Below are 19,735 nucleotides of genomic sequence, written 5' to 3'. Positions count from 1 at the left end.
AGCCAATTTTCTCGCAAACAAGCTAAAAGCATATATTCCTGCTCGCAATCTCAGATCCTGCAATAAAAACAATTTTCTAGTACCCGGCTTGGAAACAAAAAAATTGGGGTGACAGACCATTTAAGAATAGGATAAAGGGAGACATGATATGGAACTCAAACCCTCTTGAGATCCGTTCCCAGACTACATTGGTAGAATGCAGGAAAGACTTAAAAATAGGGGATGGCGTAACTTGCGTAATTCAGTGTCAAAAAATCATGCAGAACTACTTAAGAATTCATACGAATGCGTATAATTACGCGAGAAATAATAGTGCAGTAAGTGCTATTTCTTCGTGCTAAAATTAACCCTCACGCCAAAATGGGTGCAAGAATGCATTTTTGGCTAAGAAATCGTGCTAAATGGAATAATAGCGAGCAGGAGCAATCACTCATGCTCTCTAAATGTGCTTTTGGGGTATGATTTTCACTAACTTACTTCCGTTATTTAGAGTTATTTTCTTAGTTCAAACTGCACCAGAGGATGCAGTTTGATGCTAAGAAATAGCGCTGAATGCAGTATAATACGAATAGCGATCGTGAGCTGATTTTTCCCCCCCGAAATTACTCTCAATTATGCCAAAGGAATAATCGAATTATTATAGGTAATTCAGCATCAAAGAGTAACGCAGAATTACCTAATTACTCTGATTACTTGAAATTCCACCCAGGCCTACTTAGAAACATAGGGGCAGATTTATGAAGGCCTTGCGCCGCCGGTGCGTCACTTTTAACATGGGAAAAAGTGACGCATCGGTGGCGCAACGCTTTCATAAATGAGGCCCATAGATCTATGCTCTTAACATGGCAGATATTTAATACCCAGGCAGATACCTTCTCTAGAGCTACTTAGCACCAATACAGAGTCAAGTAAGTCAATTTTGGACAAACATTATCCAAATAATTATTTGAACCCAAGTTCAACACACTCTTGCCCTTATTCTTGTTGTAGTATGAGGCTCTTGAAAAAAACATAACGCATGACACATTTGTGAAACCTCTAAGTCATATTTCAAAAACAGCACAAAAGCATAGAGCGAAGTCACATTTTCTGTGCAAAGAATGTTTTTTATTCACAGGTTTTCTTTGAACATCAGCAGCAATGCATAAAATGTCAGAAAAATATACAAGGTACTTTGTACTTCATTTTAAAATATCGATGATAAATATTAACAATATTACATAATCAATAAATCATAATAAAAATGATGTAGCTACATTAAATTATAATTTAAAACATTTTGATTTATTCTCTCAATATATAAAGAAAAGCCTTTGGAATGTCTGGAATTAGTCCTCTGTATTTCAGGCTGGAATTCTAGTATGTACAAGACGTGTAGACAGGAATGCAAATTATTTGTCACTTCCTGCTGTTTTCTATTTTTTTTCCCAGTATCTTCATTAATAAACCAGTGGCCTGAAATGAGAGAAAGAAATTATTAGGCTGAGAAATGCAATCCGATTGTTGTCAGATTTAGCACAGAACCACAGGCAAAGAGCTATTCATACAATGTAATGTTAAATCATGTTAAGCTTCAACTTGGAATATTAGACTAAGGTGAAATACATTGACTACACTGAAAACTGCTCACAGTTCTCGACAGTACAGCAGGGTTTTTGTCATTTCTTCAGAGGCAACAAATATCGTGACAATTTAGTCAGAAAATTGGCAATCTCTGAAGTTTATGTGAGTGAGTACTCTGTTATGACGTAATTTCAATACCACAGTAAAGAAAAAAAGGGAGGTCCCCTACTGGTCCAATCTGGGACAGGGGACAAACAGGAAACAAGAAAAGTCCCTAATAACAGTGACGTTCTGTCAAAATGTAAGACAGTCTATTAGACAAAACTGATAGTCATGAGAGTGCCTAAATCAAAATGAACTAGTAATGCTACAATGTCAAAAGATCAACACTACAATTAAAGAAACAATTAAGAATTAATAATAACAAACAAATCATATGTTACATGGAAAAATGTATTAAATACAATTATGTACATATATCATAAAAACATTTCATTAAAATATAATTGTATTTAATACATTTTTCCATGTAACAAATGATTTGTTATTATTAATTCTTAATTGTTTCTTTAATTGTAGTGTTGATCTTTTGACATTGTAGCATTACTAGTTCCTTTTGATTTAGGCACTCTCATGACTACCAGTTTTGTCTAATAGACTGTCTTATATTTTGACAGAACGTCACTGTTATTAGGGACTTTTCTTGTTTCCTGTAATTTCAAACACCTACTTGGAATTTAAAACTATCACACAAGCAGACATATTTGCAAACTGTGTAAAGCTTTATATAAATGAAAATTACAATAAAGGACCTTCTTTCAATATTAACTTCTCAACTGTTTCTACAGTCTTTTCAAGCAATGGAAAGTTTTCAATAGATCTATAGTTGTTGAGCCCAATGTATGTCAATACCAATTTAGAGAGAAGAGCGGAACTACTAAGCGGTTCTTAGAAATGAATAAGTCTTGCTAGCTTTTTTTATCCTAATCACACCAGACAGGTCCTCATACTTCATGCTGTCATTTTGATCTAGGGACTGAAAGCTACCTCTTACAGTATAGTTGTAAGACATACTTTCTAGGGTTGGACCAAACCACATGAATGCTTTTTTGCAAACTTGTTGAGGACGCTCAAAGACAAATTGAGCTTGAGCGAAACACTTGTTGGATAAGAATGTGTGTACTCAGATGTTCTGAGTCAGGACACCAGCAAGGGACTGTACACATGGTTTAATAAAGTTTATATAGTTTAATAAAATGAAGACATATATTTACTTAAGACTCAAGCATTTGTCGTTTGAATGTGTAGTAGAGAGCGATAAAAGTCGATTTAGACTTGCTTGGGTTTGAGCACCATGTTAAAATCATGACTAAATTATGTTGACCATTTCTTAAAATTCACAATTTATTATAGAAATAGTGAACAGAAAGGCACAGCATTCTGTGATGGTACAAACAATGGAGGCAGAGCTAAGGAATTATATGAAATGAAAGGTGGGACACATATGGACACTGTAGGCATATGTAAACAATTGTCTGTATAGGTAAACCAATCTCTGTTGGGACTATTTTGCCATCAACATACAAAGGATTCGCGCTCACTGCTGAGTTGAGCTGGTCCTGGCAGCTGCATTGAGGTACTATGGGCTCAATGCATACCACAATTGGTATACATTGGAGACTTAGGAGACTCAGGAGGGATGGATCCCTTGTGACAGGTTCACCAAAAAGATAAGTGCCTTGGCTACTGTTGTGACCTTACAGTTGCATTTGCATTCCTCAAATTAAAAACAGTGTAGACTGTGGCCACGGAGTAGACGTCTGACCAGCTAATTGACCAATGAGTTTGTAGGGAAGGGGTATAATCAGAGCCACTGGAATTATGCATATCAGTGGCTGTGGTGTTTTCTGCATAATTAAGGATTTGCCACAGTTGCCTCATATCTCATAATCTGCTGCATTGAATACAGATTTTAACAAAAAATGTTTCTCAAACGGATTAAATGTTACAAAAACGATGTGATAAGTGTTGCCTGGCACGGGAAGGCCTTCGCAAAGGTTAACTGATACCTTTCAGCTGATTATTGCTGTATCTACAACGATATCACTGATCCCTTTGCTCTCCCCTGTGCTGACACACAATTAGCTGACATGCGCCGACACAGACATCCTAGCACCATGGTGCAAGGATGCCTGTGTCACAGGGATGATGTCCCTTCCTGCACATAAACAATCTGAAAGCGTTTTGCAACTTCTATGTGTGTTGCATTAGCACATATAAAAGTTTCAAAACATCATTTTTTAATTATTGTTTATATGCAGGAAGCGACGCCTTCCTGCACATAAACAATCACCAGAGGTGATTTCCTCTTACTATAGAAAGAGTTCAAAGAAATGAGGAGAAATTAATAAATTTCTCCTTGTTGCACCACCCAACGCCTCCCCTGGTGAGGAGTAGCATCCAGACTCATTTCCAGGTTTGCGATTTCTCGTAAATCTGGAAATGTGTCAGGTTCCATGGGTGTTGCATGGGAACACCCACAGCAACACCCATGGAACACCCCTTTTATGCAAAGTGCTGTGTGTGAAGGGGCAGTATTTACAAGGACAGGATAAGCCACGCGGGTGGCTTTTCAGGTCCTTGTAAATATAGGGCAGCAAAATGCGCCATTGTAGCGCACCGGCAGCGCAATGGGCTTGTAAATAAGCCCCTGTATAAACACAAATGACGCATATAGAGACATGCTCACAGAAGCGTGAATTTCATATTGAACAGCTAAAATGACACGGCAGACACGAGCAGGAAAGCTCACCTCATTACCCAATAGCAATCCCTAGGGGGCTTCCACCAATTGCCCCTGACACCTTTTAGCCATATCCTCTTATCCAGACCGTTGTCTCCACAGAGTTTCCGCTAGGCCTGAGCCCTTCCCCCTTGAGCCCTCCTCAATCTGGTAGTTTTACATGGTGCTAAGTCAATAACGTGTCAAAGTGCTGATAACAGATAGTGCTGTAGCTCCACGTAGTAGTTCCTGCGTTATTGATCTCGGAAGAATCTGAGAGTTGGCGAGGCTGGGATCCCAGTCTGTAAACTACAACTTCCGCCCAGTCACCTGCATCAAGTCCCCGAGATGTCACCACGAGGACCAGTGTTCCTATCCCCGTCAAGTCAAGCGCAGCGAAGAGGAAAGATCACAGTGCTCGTCAGTACCAAACGCAGACCTTTCCTCACGGCTCCGGGTCGATAAGAGATGGAGAGCTGTTACACTGAATGTCTGTTGTGATTGTTTTTAATGCGTAAAGCCCTTTCAGGCTGCGAGGCGCTCGGGGCCGACATAATTCGAAGGAAATCCCTTCCTTTAAAACTGTTGCGAACCAGTGTGGCCGGCTTCGTGTTAACCGCTAGAATGGACTTCTAGGCACATGGATCATTATATCAAGACTTGTTATCAGCAGTCTGTGTTATGAATGGCCATAGAACCGACTCACACGATCAATGGGGCTTCATCTATTACTGGCTGAGTTTACTCCGGCGTCTTCCTCTCTCCCATGGCCCTTTAGGCTGCTCCGGCCACGTGGATAGCACACACTGGGCTTTAAATTAGTTATTACCCTGCTGGATTATAGCTGCAGACCACGCACAGATCTCTATGACGGTCCCTCTCCCCTCCCCCCCCCCCCAAGTTTACAATTCATTTTTATGTAAGAAGCACATTCTTATCCTTGCTGCCTCTAATCTTTAATCCAGCCTCTTATCAGATGCCATTTTCAGGTTTAATAATACTTCGGCACAGTGTTTTTATTTGGGAACAGGCCTAGACTTAATGAGCAATGGACATGATAAACCAACTCTGTTGAAATCTCTCCTCCCAGAACCTAGCAAAACGTTCGAGGCAGCTGTGAACAGGGCCTTTGTCACGTCACGGGTTGAATGCATTAGCAAGCCCCTTTGATCAAACCAGTGACGCCGTTTCGCTGTTTAGTATCAGCTGCTCAAGGTGCCCGTCCTGCAACCTCGGCTGCTCAAGGTGCAATGATGCCTTTCCTGCAACCTCGGCTGCTCAAGGTGCAATAATGCCCTTCCTGCAACCTCGGCTGCTCAAGATGCAATGATGCATTTCCTGCAACCACTTCATCGTGGATTGGAACCCTGGGTTGACTTTTTTGTCTTCCGTAGGCGGGAGATGAAGTTTGCCCACCCCACCCCTTCGGTTACCTGCACATCTGTTTGCAGCTCCAAAGCAGATTCCTGTTTCACTTTTTACCACCCCTTGCTTCCCACAGCCCTGCCTGGTCCTTCTTTCTCAACCAGTCGCCTGTCTCCTACCCCTTGTCAATTCTCCATCTATCCCTACTATGAACCCGGCTACTATGTGCCCTGTGAATCCCCTATCATGCTGCAGCACCATCGTCGCCCAGCTAGTTGCCTCTGTCTCCAGCTTCCCCTCCTCCAGTAACTGGGGTAGTTACTATCAGGTAGACACTGGCTACTATGCGTTAGCTATAAGCCTTACTGCAACTATGGACATCAATTCACCAGAATGCTAGGGGTAACAGAAGTGACATTGCACGCCACTTGACCTTTACTTTGACTTGCAAACACATGCTTACACATACTAATACATTGACACACTCCCCTGGTTAATCCAAACACACAAATACTTATGAGTATGATGCTAGTTGCATAAGCAGCAAGGTCTTGTTTCAAGAATACACAGCTAATAGAATTACGAGATTCCGTGCCCACTGCGTTTTCAAGATAATTATTGATTTATCTCACTTGCCACGTGATACATGATCTGCTGCATAATCTGCATATTTCAACAAAAATGTGCTTCTTGCTCAAAAGGATCACAAGGTACTAAACTGGTGCCACATATGGTTCCACTCAGTAGTAGCTGTATTAATAAGGTGAAACATTTGGCAAGGCAAAATAACGAGACAATAATGCCACAGAATATGCACATTATGCTGCATCATTTGCCTTTTCTTGAACCATAATTTAGTCCACCTTGTGGTCTTATTTATCCTCCTTTCCCGTATAATTTCAATAGCACTGACATTTACAGACAATGAGTGCATTCACCTTTAGTGTAAATGTAATTGCAAGTTAATCAACAGTTCAGCCTCTCTCAACTGATGCCATCTCATTTGCATTTGAGGTAAATGTATTAATTGGGTGAACTTGCGGTTCATAGCTTTGGTTCTTTTATTGAAGTCAAAGTAAAAACAAACACTACTGTACTGTTGCAAGACCTATTAGAAAAAGCTTCATTTCTACCTCAACCTTGTGCAAGATCCTGAATAAATCATTGATATACCACAGACGTATTCAGGAATGTGTATTATGAAGGTTTCAATGAGAACCTATAAGATTCTGCTTGAGATATAATTTCTCAAAATTGTTAAAGTGGTTTTAGTAATCTTAATTAAAGATTTAGGCACCAGAAAAGTCTTTTGCGGTTGCTCCATGCGCAAATAGATTAAATATTAAAGTTTTACTTATAATGTTGTTTGTTGGTCATGAGTTAGAAAGGATCGGGTGGCTTTTAGACGAGCATTGGCAATGTGACATCAAATATTCTTACTGTTGGGGGGCGTGGCCAACAGCATGGCCGACTAGACGTGCCTCGCCGGAGCTCCGGCCGAGTTGCCCCATAATCCGACTTTAAAACCCTGACATCGAGCTAAAAAGCCCACCAACTTGAAGCGAACCCACCCCGGTTACCGAAGTGCAGGCGGCCGGGGTAGAGGTGCGGTTTCTCCCTGGAATTCGGCGAGCCCGGAGACTGCATCGGGGTGAGGGCGGCCATGATGGCGGCCGCGCGGCGCGGAGGACGGCGAACACACTGACGCTGTGCCCGACAGGCTGCCTGAAGAAACGAGCGGCGGACCACCCAGGGACCCCTCGCGGTCCGAGACTGTGACGCGCGGCTGGGAGAGCAAGCCAGACCCGCTCTCACCACTCGGCGGAGAACAGCCCCGTCCCAAGATGGCGGCCGGTGGGAGATAGAGCGACGGGAGAAGACACCCGGCTCCTGCTGCGGCGCACCACTGAGGGCGGTGGACCAGACACCTACGGTGAGCGGAGGGAGTGAGGGGGACGACCCTCGCCGGGGCACCAACCCATTTCCACGGGCGCCGCGGCCTGCGGCGGCCCCTCTCCCCCCCCCCCCCCCCCCCTGAGACACCGGCTGGAGCCACCTTGATGGTGGAGTGGCCCGGGGGCGCTGGGACCAGCAGCGATGTGGCGGGGACGGCTCACAGAGTGCGGCGAGACTGTGGCCCACAGGAGAGGGGGCTGATCTTGTCACGGGCACCCTGCAGGTGAACCGAGCGGAGAGACCCAGGGCCTGGGGGACTATTGGACGAGGGGAGACGCGGAAGCAGTTACCCACGCTCTCGTCATCCGGCGGCTCACACCCTGACCGGCGCTCTCATACAGAAGCAGGGATCCCGGCATATTCTCCTGGGCGGCTGTGCGGTGAGGAGATGGGGAAGAATAACCCGGCACCCAAACCCCCGCGCCAGGGACCTATGGACAATTTCGCGGCGCCACGGTCCATGGCAGACCATCCAGGCCCCCACACCGACACGGCCATGCTACTGGAGGCCATCCAAGCGTCCAGAACGGACATCCAGGCATCGCGATCTGCCCTAGAGACCAAGATTGGCGAGGTTGGGGCCGAGGTGACGCTTCTGCGCCAGGACTTCCGGAACCTGACCGAAAGAGTAACGGCAGTGGAAGACAAAGTGAAGGAAGACGGGGAGGCGATCACTACGCTCAAGAAAGACATGGCAGAGCTACAGGTTGCGCACCGTCACCTCCAATGGAAGGTGGACGATGCGGAGAACAGGTCCAGGCGCAACAACCTCCGCTTTGTAGGTTTTAGGGAGGGGATTGAGAAAAAGGACATGGCCGCCTTCCTCCTGACCTGGCTGAAAGCTACTTTCCCCGAGGCGCCATTTTCTACATGCTTTATTATTGAAAGAGCACATAGGGCGCTTCTGGCCAAGCCACCTGAGGGCGCGAGACCCAGGCCAGTTATAGCGCGCTTCTTGAACTTTGCCGACCGGGACCTTATTCTGAGGGAGGCCAGGGCCCTGGGAGAGATCCGCCTTGAGAACACTACAATAATGATCTTCCCGGACTACAGCCAGGAGGTCTCGAAACAACGCCGCTCCTTTGACGCAGTGAAGGCGAAACTGAGGTCCCTGAATCTTAAATACATGCTCCTCTTCCCCGCCAAGCTGAAGGTGATATATAAGGACAAGTCTATCTTTTTTGCCCACCCGGAAGACGCTTGGCAGTGGTTGGAGGAGCGCCCTATCTTGAACAGTAGGGAGGCGGCCAGTCGGGACGCAATGGACAGAGAGGTGAGGGACAGATCGAGCTGGGAGCGGCCGAAGCCGCAACGACGGAGGTTACGGAGGACCCAACACACGAGCGCGGCGACGCCATATAGGACCCGAGGATCGGCCAACAACAGGGGAGGCAGATCGGAATCCCCAGGCAAAGACCCAGTGGCGGGATCGCGGTTCAGCAGTCTGAGGCGAGGGGTACGCTCCGAGGGGGATGACGTGGAGGGATCGGAAGGCCCCTCATCCGCCGAGGAAGATATGGACCTCTTAGGCGAATCGCTACACCCCTTGGCTAAGGAGATCCGCCAGTTGGAGCAAGGCTCCTCGGGTCAAGACCCGATCGTAGATACTCAGGACTCCCATTCTTGAAGGCAGGAACATGCAGCTCGGATGAGATAGCAGCTCGGCATCAAGGAGCACGCAAGTTGGCACACCCCCTACAGTTTCTTTTTCGGGTGTCTGAACTGAACACAGTTTAATCTGGGGAGGGATGTGCGGGAGGGCGACTGACCTACTCCCATGGATAGTTTGGTCCCCTGTTGGGGCGCAGCTAGAAGGGGAGGGTGGTGGGGTGGGGGAGGGGGGGGCATGTTGGTACTGTTGTTTCCTCACGTTGGGGAGTTGGGGAGTTGGGGGGGGAGGGGGGTGGTGTCAGTGAAGCAGCATAGCTTACCCTTGCTACTGCCCTGGACCCGGGCTCGGGCACTCGGTGGTCGGTGTGAAGTGCAATGGCAGGTACACTAGCTGAACCTAGCCGGGATGGCGCTGGGGTAAAGGCGCTAACCTGGAATGTAAACGGCCTGGGTTCCAAAATTAAGAGGGGCTTGGTCAATGCCTATATTAAACGCATAGCACCAGACATCATATTCCTCCAGGAAACACATTTGAGGGGGAACCATTGTGCTTTTCTAGCACGTGGGCAGTACACAGTCTTAGCACACGCGGGATACACAACGGGCTCACGGGGCACAGCAATACTCATAAGGAAAACGACGCCATTCACGGTGACACGCACATGGCTGGACCCGCAGGGCACGTTTGCAGGGGTACAGGGGACATGGAGGAGGCGCAGGTACACGCTGCTGTCAGTATATGCTCCACCCAAATTACAAAACCGGACGATGCAGGAGATCACGAACATACTGCTAGCCACTGCTGACACGACACAGATTATGGGAGGGGACTTCAACGATGTGATGTGCACGACCAGTGATAGATCGGGGGACTCTCACGCAGTGACGGCAGTGACGGCTTTGGCCCGTAGAATGGACACGATTGGTCTCACTGATGTGTGGCGGTGGCTCCATCCTGTACAGGCAGCCTACTCCTTTTACTCAGGGGCCCACAAGGTTTTTTCTAGATTGGACTATATATTCACTACGAGGCAGGAACTCTCGACGGGGGACTTGGCAGAATATAGGGCGAGGGGTGTCTCGGACCATTCCCCGCTGTTTGTACATATAGGACGAGGTAGGGGGAGTGGAAAGGCACAGTGGCGTATGTCGCCGTGGGATCTCCAGACTCCTGGAATTCTAGGGGGGATTAGAGCGGATATCAAAGTCTTTGTGGCGGAAAACGAGGGGTCGGTGCAATCGGGAGTTACGCTATGGGAAGCCATGAAAACCGTGTTGAGAGACCGCTTCAGCTCCAGGGTGGGGGAGGCCAGAAGGAAACGCACTGAGGAAATAGCGCAGGAGGAGGCCAACATCTTGATTCAAGAAGCTGAATACCACAGGACGAAGGGGGAGGGACGTCTAAGGATTCTGCTAGACACTCAACGGCTATACAGGGAACTGCTCACGGACGAAGCGCGCACGCAGGCGCTGGCCACCCTTCATCGCATATATGATGTAGGCGACAAATCCGGGAAACTCATGGCGTGGCTGAGCAGGCGGGAGCAAGCGGCCAGATGGGTTGATTGGATTGGGCTCCCGGGTTCGGCACGAGCATCAACAGATGTCACGATAGCAGAGGCCTTTGCGACCTATTTTGAAGAATTCTACAAGGCTAGGGACCTCGGAGATTGCGAGGTGGTAAAGTCGTTCCTGGGTAGTATGGAAGTGCCGCAGTTGACCCCCGAAAATAGTGAGGCTCTGGACGCCGACCTATCCCTGGAAGAAATTACGGAGGCAGTGGCAGTCCTGAAACCAGGGAAAACCCCGGGACCTAACGGCTTCCCGGCGGAGTTTTTCAAACGGACGGGGGACCTCCTGGCACGTCATTTGAAATCACTTTATGTGGGGGCGTTTGACTCCGGAGGTCTCCCGCCGGACCTGGCCCTGGCCACCATAATCCCGATCCATAAGGAGGGCAAGCCCAGGGAGGACTGTTCTTCATATCGCCCTATTTCCCTTCTGAACAGTGAGAATAAAATCCTCGCCACCATCTTGGCACGACGACTCCGACAGGTCATAGCGGACCTTGTGCACCCGGACCAGTCCGGGTTCCTGCCGGACAGGGCCACTAAACTTAACCTGCGGCGCACACATAACTGGCTCCAGGAAGTCTGTGACAAAAGGGAGCCACACTGGTTCCTCTCATTGGACGCGGAGAAGGCATTCGATGCGGTCCACTGGCCCTTCCTGATGGGAACGCTTGAGCGTTTTGGGTTTGGACCCAAGTTCCGACAGTGGGTGAGTCTTCTTTACTCGAACCCGAGGGCGAGAGTGCGGATTAATGGGCGAATGTCGAGAGAATTCGCGATAGAGCGGGGGACACGTCAGGGGTGCCCGCTGTCCCCACTCCTCTTTACCCTTACGATTGAGATCCTGGCGATACGTATTCGGCTCAATCAGGAGGTAACTGGCTTTCACTGGGGAGCCTCGGCAACTGACCAGGAGAAGATCTCCCTGTATGCCGATGACGTGCTGCTATATGTGACGGACCCGGCTAGGACGATCCCGGCCCTCTTCCAGGAACTGGGCGAATTTGGGGCAGTGGCCGGACACACTATAAATTGGCATAAGTCGATTCTCTACGACCCGCAAGGTGAGCGGCGGGGGGAGTGCCTGCCTGAGTTGCTCATTCACACTACGGAAGGCTTCCGGTATTTGGGGGTGTTTATCACCAGGGATAGGCGGCGCTCATACGCAGACAACGTAAATAGGGTAGTGGTGGCAGCGAAGGCGGAGATGGATAGATGGAGACCGCTACCGCTCACCATGTTAGGCAGAGCCGCCCTGTATAAAATGATCCTGTTACCAAAGTTTTTATACGCCCTGCAAAATGAGTACTATCCCTTACCAGAAGCGACACTGCGGACGATCCATGCTGATCTTCGCTCTTTCTTGTGGCTGGGGAAGCAGTCCCGGGTGGCACTCACGACCCTGCAGCGCCACCAATACAGTGGGGGTATCTCGCTGCCTAATCTGGAGGCCTATTACTGGGCAGAACACCTTGCCCCGATCAATGCTTGGTTACACGCCCCGGCTGACCATCCCACTTATGCTTTAGAGAGATCCAAATGGGGCAACAAGACGGTATTACACTTCTTGTATGGTGGGAAAGGGGGCCGCCAGCTCCTACCAGCGACGAAGATCACCCTGACGGCGTGGCGCAGAGCGACAATTAGAATGGGCTGGCATGAAAGGCTCACCCGACAGACACCCCTATGGTCGTGTAGGTGGCTGACAGAGCTACATAAACTGAAGGGATTCCACAGGTGGGATGACATTGGCATCTCCACGGTGGGAGATGTCATAGCAAAGGGGGAACTAAAAACCTTCCAGGCGCTACAGCAGGACTTTGGCCTTCAGAACACCCAATACTATAAATACTTGCAGTTGAGACATGCTTGGGGAGCTCAGCACATATCGCTCACAGACATACCCCAGTTTGCACCACTTGAGGGCCGATTACTACAGGAGCAGATACAGAGGGGGGCAATATCTCTGACATACAAAACACTGACAAATAATATGTTGGGAGACTTGCGGACACTCAGGGAGAGGTGGGAGGCAGATGTGGGCACGATGGAGGACCTGGATTGGGAACTAGCACTCATGCACCCGAGGGAAGTGGCCATAAAATCGAGGCTTCGCCTCATACAGTTTAAGATCCTTCACAGGGCCTACTTCGATAGAGTGAGGCTTGCCCGGATGGGGAGGGTGACCGACACCTCTTGCATACGATGCCAGCGTCAGACAGGCGATTTCTTCCACATCATCTGGGGCTGCACAGTGATACAGGAATATTGGGGTGAGGTATTCAGGGAACTGAGTATGATATTGGAGGTGGAGATTCCTAGGGATCCCAAACTGGCGCATTTGGGCATGTCGACGGAAGTAGACATCACACGATACCTGCTCATTTTCCTGCTGCTGGCTCTGGTAGTAGCAAAAAGAGACATAGCACGAATGTGGGGGGCGCCTGGGAAACCCAACCTGGATGAATGGAGGAGGGGTTTAGATATGTATATGGCGGCCGAAAGAGTGACCTACAAAGCTAGAGGGTGCCCTCGGAAATTTCGAAAAATATGGACTAAGTGGAGGCGATACCATGGACTGGAGTAGGACTGTCCGGGGAGAATGGGCGGGTGGCAGGGGAGACAGCCGGGGATGCACGTTTGTCACTGAATCCAACATAGTTGTTTCTGGAGGGTTTGGGTCGTTGAATTGCCTATATACTGTGTCAAGACTTAGAGGAGGAGAGAGACTCGGGGGCGAGGGGGGTGGCGGAAAAGGGGGGTATGCTGTAGAAGAGGGAGGGGAGTGGGAGGGCGGGAAGAGGGGCTTTTGATAGAGGCTTCTCAGTTGCTGACTTTCTCAGGAGTTAAGGAGGGGGGGGAGGGAGTTTGGGGTGAAAATAAAAAACAAGTTTGTCACGATGAAAGCTATGTACCTGACATTGAAAAGTTGCAGATGATCGGGAAGAGCGGAATGTTGACGCTCCCCCGAATTGTTTTTGTCTCCTGCACCCATGTTCCGCCTGATGCAACAATAAAAATAATTTAAAAAAAAAATATATATATTCTTACTGTTATTGGGAATAAGCATTTCAATGACTTGGCATTATTTTTTGATCACTAAGAGCTTGAAGGACTTTATCTTTAGGGTTATAATTGTTGTGAAGAAGTTATATTGAGGCATTGGATGTCAGCATGTAGGCTGTGGTCTGAAGTGTGTTTGGACGAGACATACATAGCCTGAAGTGTGGTTGATGGAGCAAATAAAGTTGAAATCCCTAGAAACAAAACATGCATTGCTGCAAATTAACTTTTTATGAGCTTGAAAAAATGAAATTTTAAAGATTTTTATGAATGAATTATCTAACTTCACAGTTTTTATGGCACAGTGCTGCTTCTCTACCGCCCAATTTGGCATGTGCAATTTTACATTTCTAGGTATTTCTGGGTCTTTCCCTCTACCTTGAGTATGAAATGATAACGTAAAAAATAATTGCTGAATTTTATTGTGCATCATAACATAACTTGTTTTTTGCAAAATCCAGGTTACATGCTCTCTATGTCCATGAACTAGTTCATAGATTGATTGGCTCCTGTTACTGACATTCTTCCGTATAAAACCAATTAAAAACATCCTATGTTCATTAAAGTCGTATTGCACACCTCTTGCTACGAAATTGTGCAGTAGCGCATCACTATTAAACACTGTCACATATTCTGTTTTAGGGGTTCGCTGGTAAACCTACAGGTCCGTGGGGCAGAATTTCAGATCTCTGGCTGCCTTTGAAATTTACCGTTCATCCATTGTTGGGTTCATAAGCCTATCTTTAAGCAGGAAATCACCCTTTCAGAACAGAAGGATTGCTCCTCAGTCTGTACCCTGCCAACTGAGTCTGCAATTAACATATGTAAACATGAGTCCAGATTTAAGTAATTTGGCAAACATGAGTCCATTCACAGATTCAATGCAACTCTACTACATTTAATAATAGCCAGATCCTATATATCCCTCAAACATGCATTACTGCATAGATTCATTTTATCCCTCTGGCATGAGTCCAACCTATTTTCCCGAACCTGCATCAATATCCAAATTAAATGTATCCCTCAAACATGAGTTTATACTCCGGGTCAGGGCCCCACTCTAGATCCATAGCCAATAATCACATAAATAAGCGGGATTCCATTTTTAATCTTGGCTTAATAGGGTGTTGTACACTTAAGGTACCACAAGAAAAAGAGGGAAAATAGCCGAGAATGCCGCCGGATTAAATGAACTGGAATCTGTAATTTGTAAATCGAGTAGCCTAAGATTCAAGCCACACCTTGGACTACATACACAAAGAGTGCTCAGCCACTATTAAAAGAAATGTGACTACGTCCTGAACCACAGACAGATAGAGTAGTCGGTCAGAGCTGAAAATAAAATGGAAAAATAGAAAATAAGGAAGTGCTTGTGTTGCAATGTGTTAATTTTTAATTGATGCTTACTGGTCATTGCAAACTACATTTTACATCTATGTATCCCAAATCAAGGAGACTCCAATTTTCTAAACAGTCCCTAGCATCTGACGGATCGGCTCTGTCTCTTCAGTTATGCCACCTCTGATCACAGGTACATCTGAAAGCGCTTCAAGAACCTTCAGATCTTCCACCATCCCACCACATGAGTCCCTGCCTGGGCTGAGTGCTTTATATGAATACTGGGATTCGTTTAATAACAATTCATGTTGTGTAAAGTAATATACATTACACCACCGCTTCTAATATTTTGTCACAATTGCAATTTTAATCGATGTAGCAATGAGGGTGGTTTCCTTTGTTCAATAGGTGTGTGTGCGTGAAGGAACATTACTAATAATGAATTACACTAAATATTGCTATGTGAATGTATGATATTACTATGTCAATGTATGATACATTTAAGTGAGTTACTTATGTTGGGTTGACTTCTGTTTCAAGTTTCTGTTAATGTTAAGCTCAGCAGGTTCTTAACTCCAAACTTCTCATGAGCAGCTGCCTCTATGAGTGATCACGTGGTGGGGGATCTTGGAGCTCATCAGGGTCTTGACATAACGGGGTCACACATTCTACAGAGAAAAGGTGCAGAAAGCGTGAAGCGGATGCCTGGGCATCAAGCTCAGATATCCACATGAGTGATGCCCACTAGAGACAAGGATATATTGATTGAGAATCATGCTATGCCGTACTGTCGGCCTGTATATAAATAGATTCCCCGCTGTAGATATAATAGTGCATGAGGGTCTTTGCTTTACAGCTTTACATGCCGCAGACATATAGACCAGGGAATTTTGGGGGGAAGAAGTGGAGCTCAAGCGTTGCATAATTGTACAGTAGCCCAATACAGCCAGAACCGAGAAGAGAGTAATTAATAACCAGATTACCGAGGTAGGAGACAGCGAGCCTGGAAAACCACTAAAGCCAAGAGTGGGAACATCACTACGCCTCTCCCTTAAATATGGCAATGATCTGCAACAGGGAGGAGGGACTGTGGGGGTCTGGACAATAAGAAGCTTTGACTACTTGATATGAACACTTGTCGCTAATGAGAAATTGCCTCTAGCTCTTTCAAACTACGACAACATCATAACAATTATGCTTTTATTGTATTGTATGACTATTAAATACAATAAAATCAATAACATATTTTTTTTTAAAGCGTTGTATGATTGCACCAGGGGCAAATCTAACCCCAGAGCATTCCACGATGAGAATCCTAGAATCGGCCTCTGAATATGATCATGAATCCATTACTGACAAAAGAAGACCATTGTGTCCAGGATGAGATGTGCATAAATGCATAGGCACTCTAACAGCAGAGGAACGATCACAAAAGGAACAGACGGAATAAACAAAACACTGGCTGAGGTCCACCGTCTTCGTATGAAGCTACAGATGGATTGAGAATGCTTTCAGTGCTTTGCTTTTGAAAGGAACACACATCTCTACCTCTACATGCCGATGCAACAGAATACCTTTTGCTTCAGGGCTTTGATCAACCACTTCAGTATGGTTCCTATCAGTGGACATAGGAGATAACACAGGCAAAGAAAAACAATGTTACAGGTATAAACGCAGTACAGTTCAGGACGTTCTCTGTGGTGTGGACTCAAATCCTAGTTATGTTTTGTGTATATCGTGTTTTATGACCATTTAAAAATACTTTTTACAGGATAAGCCAAATAATATTTACAAAGGATGCAAATATTTCACATCTGGTTTTCCTGGTCTCATGCCTTCAAATTTTCTGGTTCATTTTAGTGAGACTCACAATAAAGTATTAAAAAATGTAACTGTGAAGAGTCTTTGACTGCTTTCACACAGGCCAGTCCCCAGTTCCCCATCACAGTTGGCAGGCTTGTAAGGCTCAGTAAGTTATGGGGCTGCTGATGCTACCGTGTGGAAGCCCTCATTGTGCGCGAGACTAAGCATTTCTTTTGCTATTAGGGTGTATAACCAAGGCGTGCGAGTGAACAGAATCACATCATCACTCACGCCCATCCTTTGGATCCAAATCTTCAGTCATTGCTGCTGGTGTCCGCCCTACCTGCTCCAAGATGCACTGTTCAGATTCTCTCCTTCAAAAGATACCCCTACCCCCCACCCCCCAACTTCTGCACTCATAAGATTGTGGATCTTGGTTTCCCATGCTACTGTCTGCCATCAAAAGCCTCATAATTTCTTTTTGCTAAGCGAGTTATAGAGAATTTTTAACAGTCGTACATGCATTGCTTCTTGGCACTACCTGTAAAAAGGGAGAAGTTTGACTGTTGTATGTTCATCTAATCCTTAGAAATAGCCAGGGTTTAAAGGTCTTCCTTAATTGATGCTAGGTGATCATATGAAAACTAGATAAAGACACTGCATGCCCAAATGTTAGGACCAGAATAGAGAAGCCTCATCCACCTTAGTGAAAATGGCAGACCTGTAAAAGATAATGTTTTTTTGATTGGAGCGCCTTCCGGGGATGCATCCAGTTGGCCCCTCACTATTAGTAAGCCTGCATCATCACCTCAGTAAATCCATGAGGTGTATGGATTACTGACATGCACATACCTGTTGACTGAGTAACATCCATACCTATGAACCATATACCTTTTTATTCCCACCTACACAGAGCACTCTTTGTCATGTAGTGCAGAATAGTAAACAAAATCATAATATCATGTGTAACATTCACATCTGCAATGTGTTTTGAGTGATTCCTGATTATCATAGTTTGACAAATGGACCCCCATGCCATGAGCAGGAAGAGAAGGAAAGGATTCCTTGTACCTGGTCATTGAGATCAAGCTTCACGCGGCTCTCGTCCAGTTGTCTTTGCTGCAGGGGTGTTTTGAGGAGATCCCGTATAAGCAGGTCCTTCATGTTCTCAAGGAAGAGATCTGGGCTGCGACGGATGGAGTTCACTGCCTCCCCTTCCTCTGGGTACTCCAGCACCGGGGAGTCCAGTATACTCTTCTTCCCCATGAAGTGACCTGAAAGCGTGCAGAAGAACGGAGAACATGAAGGCAGTTACCAACATAAGCATGGTTCATGAAGCGCTGTAGGGGGCACATTGTGGACCTTTATTGTATTTACTGGTGGTGACCGATGGTAAATTGGCAGAACTGTAAACAAAATATAACTCTCCTGCAGAACAAAAGAAGCATGTACAGGTCCAAAAACCGCTTTTCAGTACTTCCTAAGGATATCTAGAACGGACTACAGAAAAGTTACTTCAGTTTGTAAGTGGCAGTTCAGATCACCAGCCCATTCACTTTCAGGCATCACAGCTGCAGCCAGCAGCAGGTCAGTCAAACTGAGCTGGCTGTGGCTGTGTTTCCTCATGAACAAGATCAGTAACATCATAATATTTGTCTAATTCACCAAATGTCACCCAGGTGTTAATGACTGCTGTTCACAAATGATAAGAGTATGTTTCTACCAATCAGACTTCATTGAAGTGTGGGAAATTCATTAAAGTCCTAAGAGCTCAGCTTCAAAGTCCACCCACCAACTCTCACGTCATCAACCATCCTGAAAATCTCATAACTGACTATTGCACTATGAAACCCGGAAACAGCGTGGACAATGGCCCTCTTGTCTACTGTTGCCTCTGCCTAACTATTACTCATGCCTTAACAGTCAATAGGCAATATCGCACTTTACTACTCTGCCCTGGGTGATAGTGGTCTGCTTTAGCTCATGTAGCATCTTAATCGATTTTCTTATATTAATTTCATTCTCTTGGGTGTCTGCCAACATTTTCAAAACTCCATATCTGTTGACTGCACTAAGAAACTTGGCAATATTCAGTGGCAATATTCAGTGGCATGGCAGAACCCACCGCCTACCAGTCTCTCTGACTTACTCCTACCATGCCTCAGATCAGCGAGCCGCACCTTTGAACTTTTACCACCCTGCCTTAGGCTATGATCACTGCCGTTTTAGCACTCTATAATCTTAAATGTTTTTACTATAACCAACCTTTTCATCCCTGAGAGACTAACATGCACTGCGTGCTTTTATAAATTATTTTACTAGGATAATGAATTGCATCTTTCAGCAAAAGTGGACTTCAATGGGTGCTGTACGGACATTTATGCTCACACGGACAATGAAACATGAATTGTTATGTTTTTTTATAAACTAAACACTTAAAAAGCATTTGACTATCGGGATTCAGGTGACATGAGCGGTGACCCTGTGCATTGTAACATTTGTAGAAGCTGTTCTACCCTGTGGAGTACTCGAGTCTGCCTTGTTAACGGTGCATGATGGGTAGAGTGCGGGCTTTCAGTGTAGTGTGGGAGGCTTTGGGTGTCTGGAGTGATATCTGGAGAGGTGATCCGGTCATGTTATGGCAAGGCTGAAGCTTCTTTCAGGCATGGAGTGGCTGACAAGC

The 19,735-nt window shown here is 46.2% G+C and overlaps 1 protein-coding gene across 1 annotated transcript in view; it reads right to left on the bottom strand.

The window, feature by feature from the left end:
* Positions 1 to 1,085: 1,085 nt before the first annotated feature.
* The window catches only part of NMB (neuromedin B), an 81,390-nt gene continuing 62,740 nt past the window's right edge, over positions 1,086 to 19,735 (bottom strand). Inside the window, exons 2-3 of the mRNA XM_078684615.1 lie at positions 18,124 to 18,326; positions 1,086 to 1,455 (exon numbers count right to left, since the gene is read on the bottom strand). Coding sequence (XP_078540741.1) covers positions 1,399 to 1,455; positions 18,124 to 18,326 — 260 coding nt within the window. The 3' untranslated portion in view covers positions 1,086 to 1,398. The remainder of the gene's footprint in view (positions 1,456 to 18,123; positions 18,327 to 19,735) is intronic.

This window comes from Lissotriton helveticus, chromosome 3_2 (genome assembly GCF_964261635.1).
Source record: "Lissotriton helveticus chromosome 3_2, aLisHel1.1, whole genome shotgun sequence".
Classification (NCBI taxonomy): Eukaryota; Metazoa; Chordata; class Amphibia; order Caudata; family Salamandridae; genus Lissotriton; species Lissotriton helveticus.
Note: the sequence above shows the minus strand (reverse complement) of the source record. Positions and strands in the feature narration are given on the sequence as shown.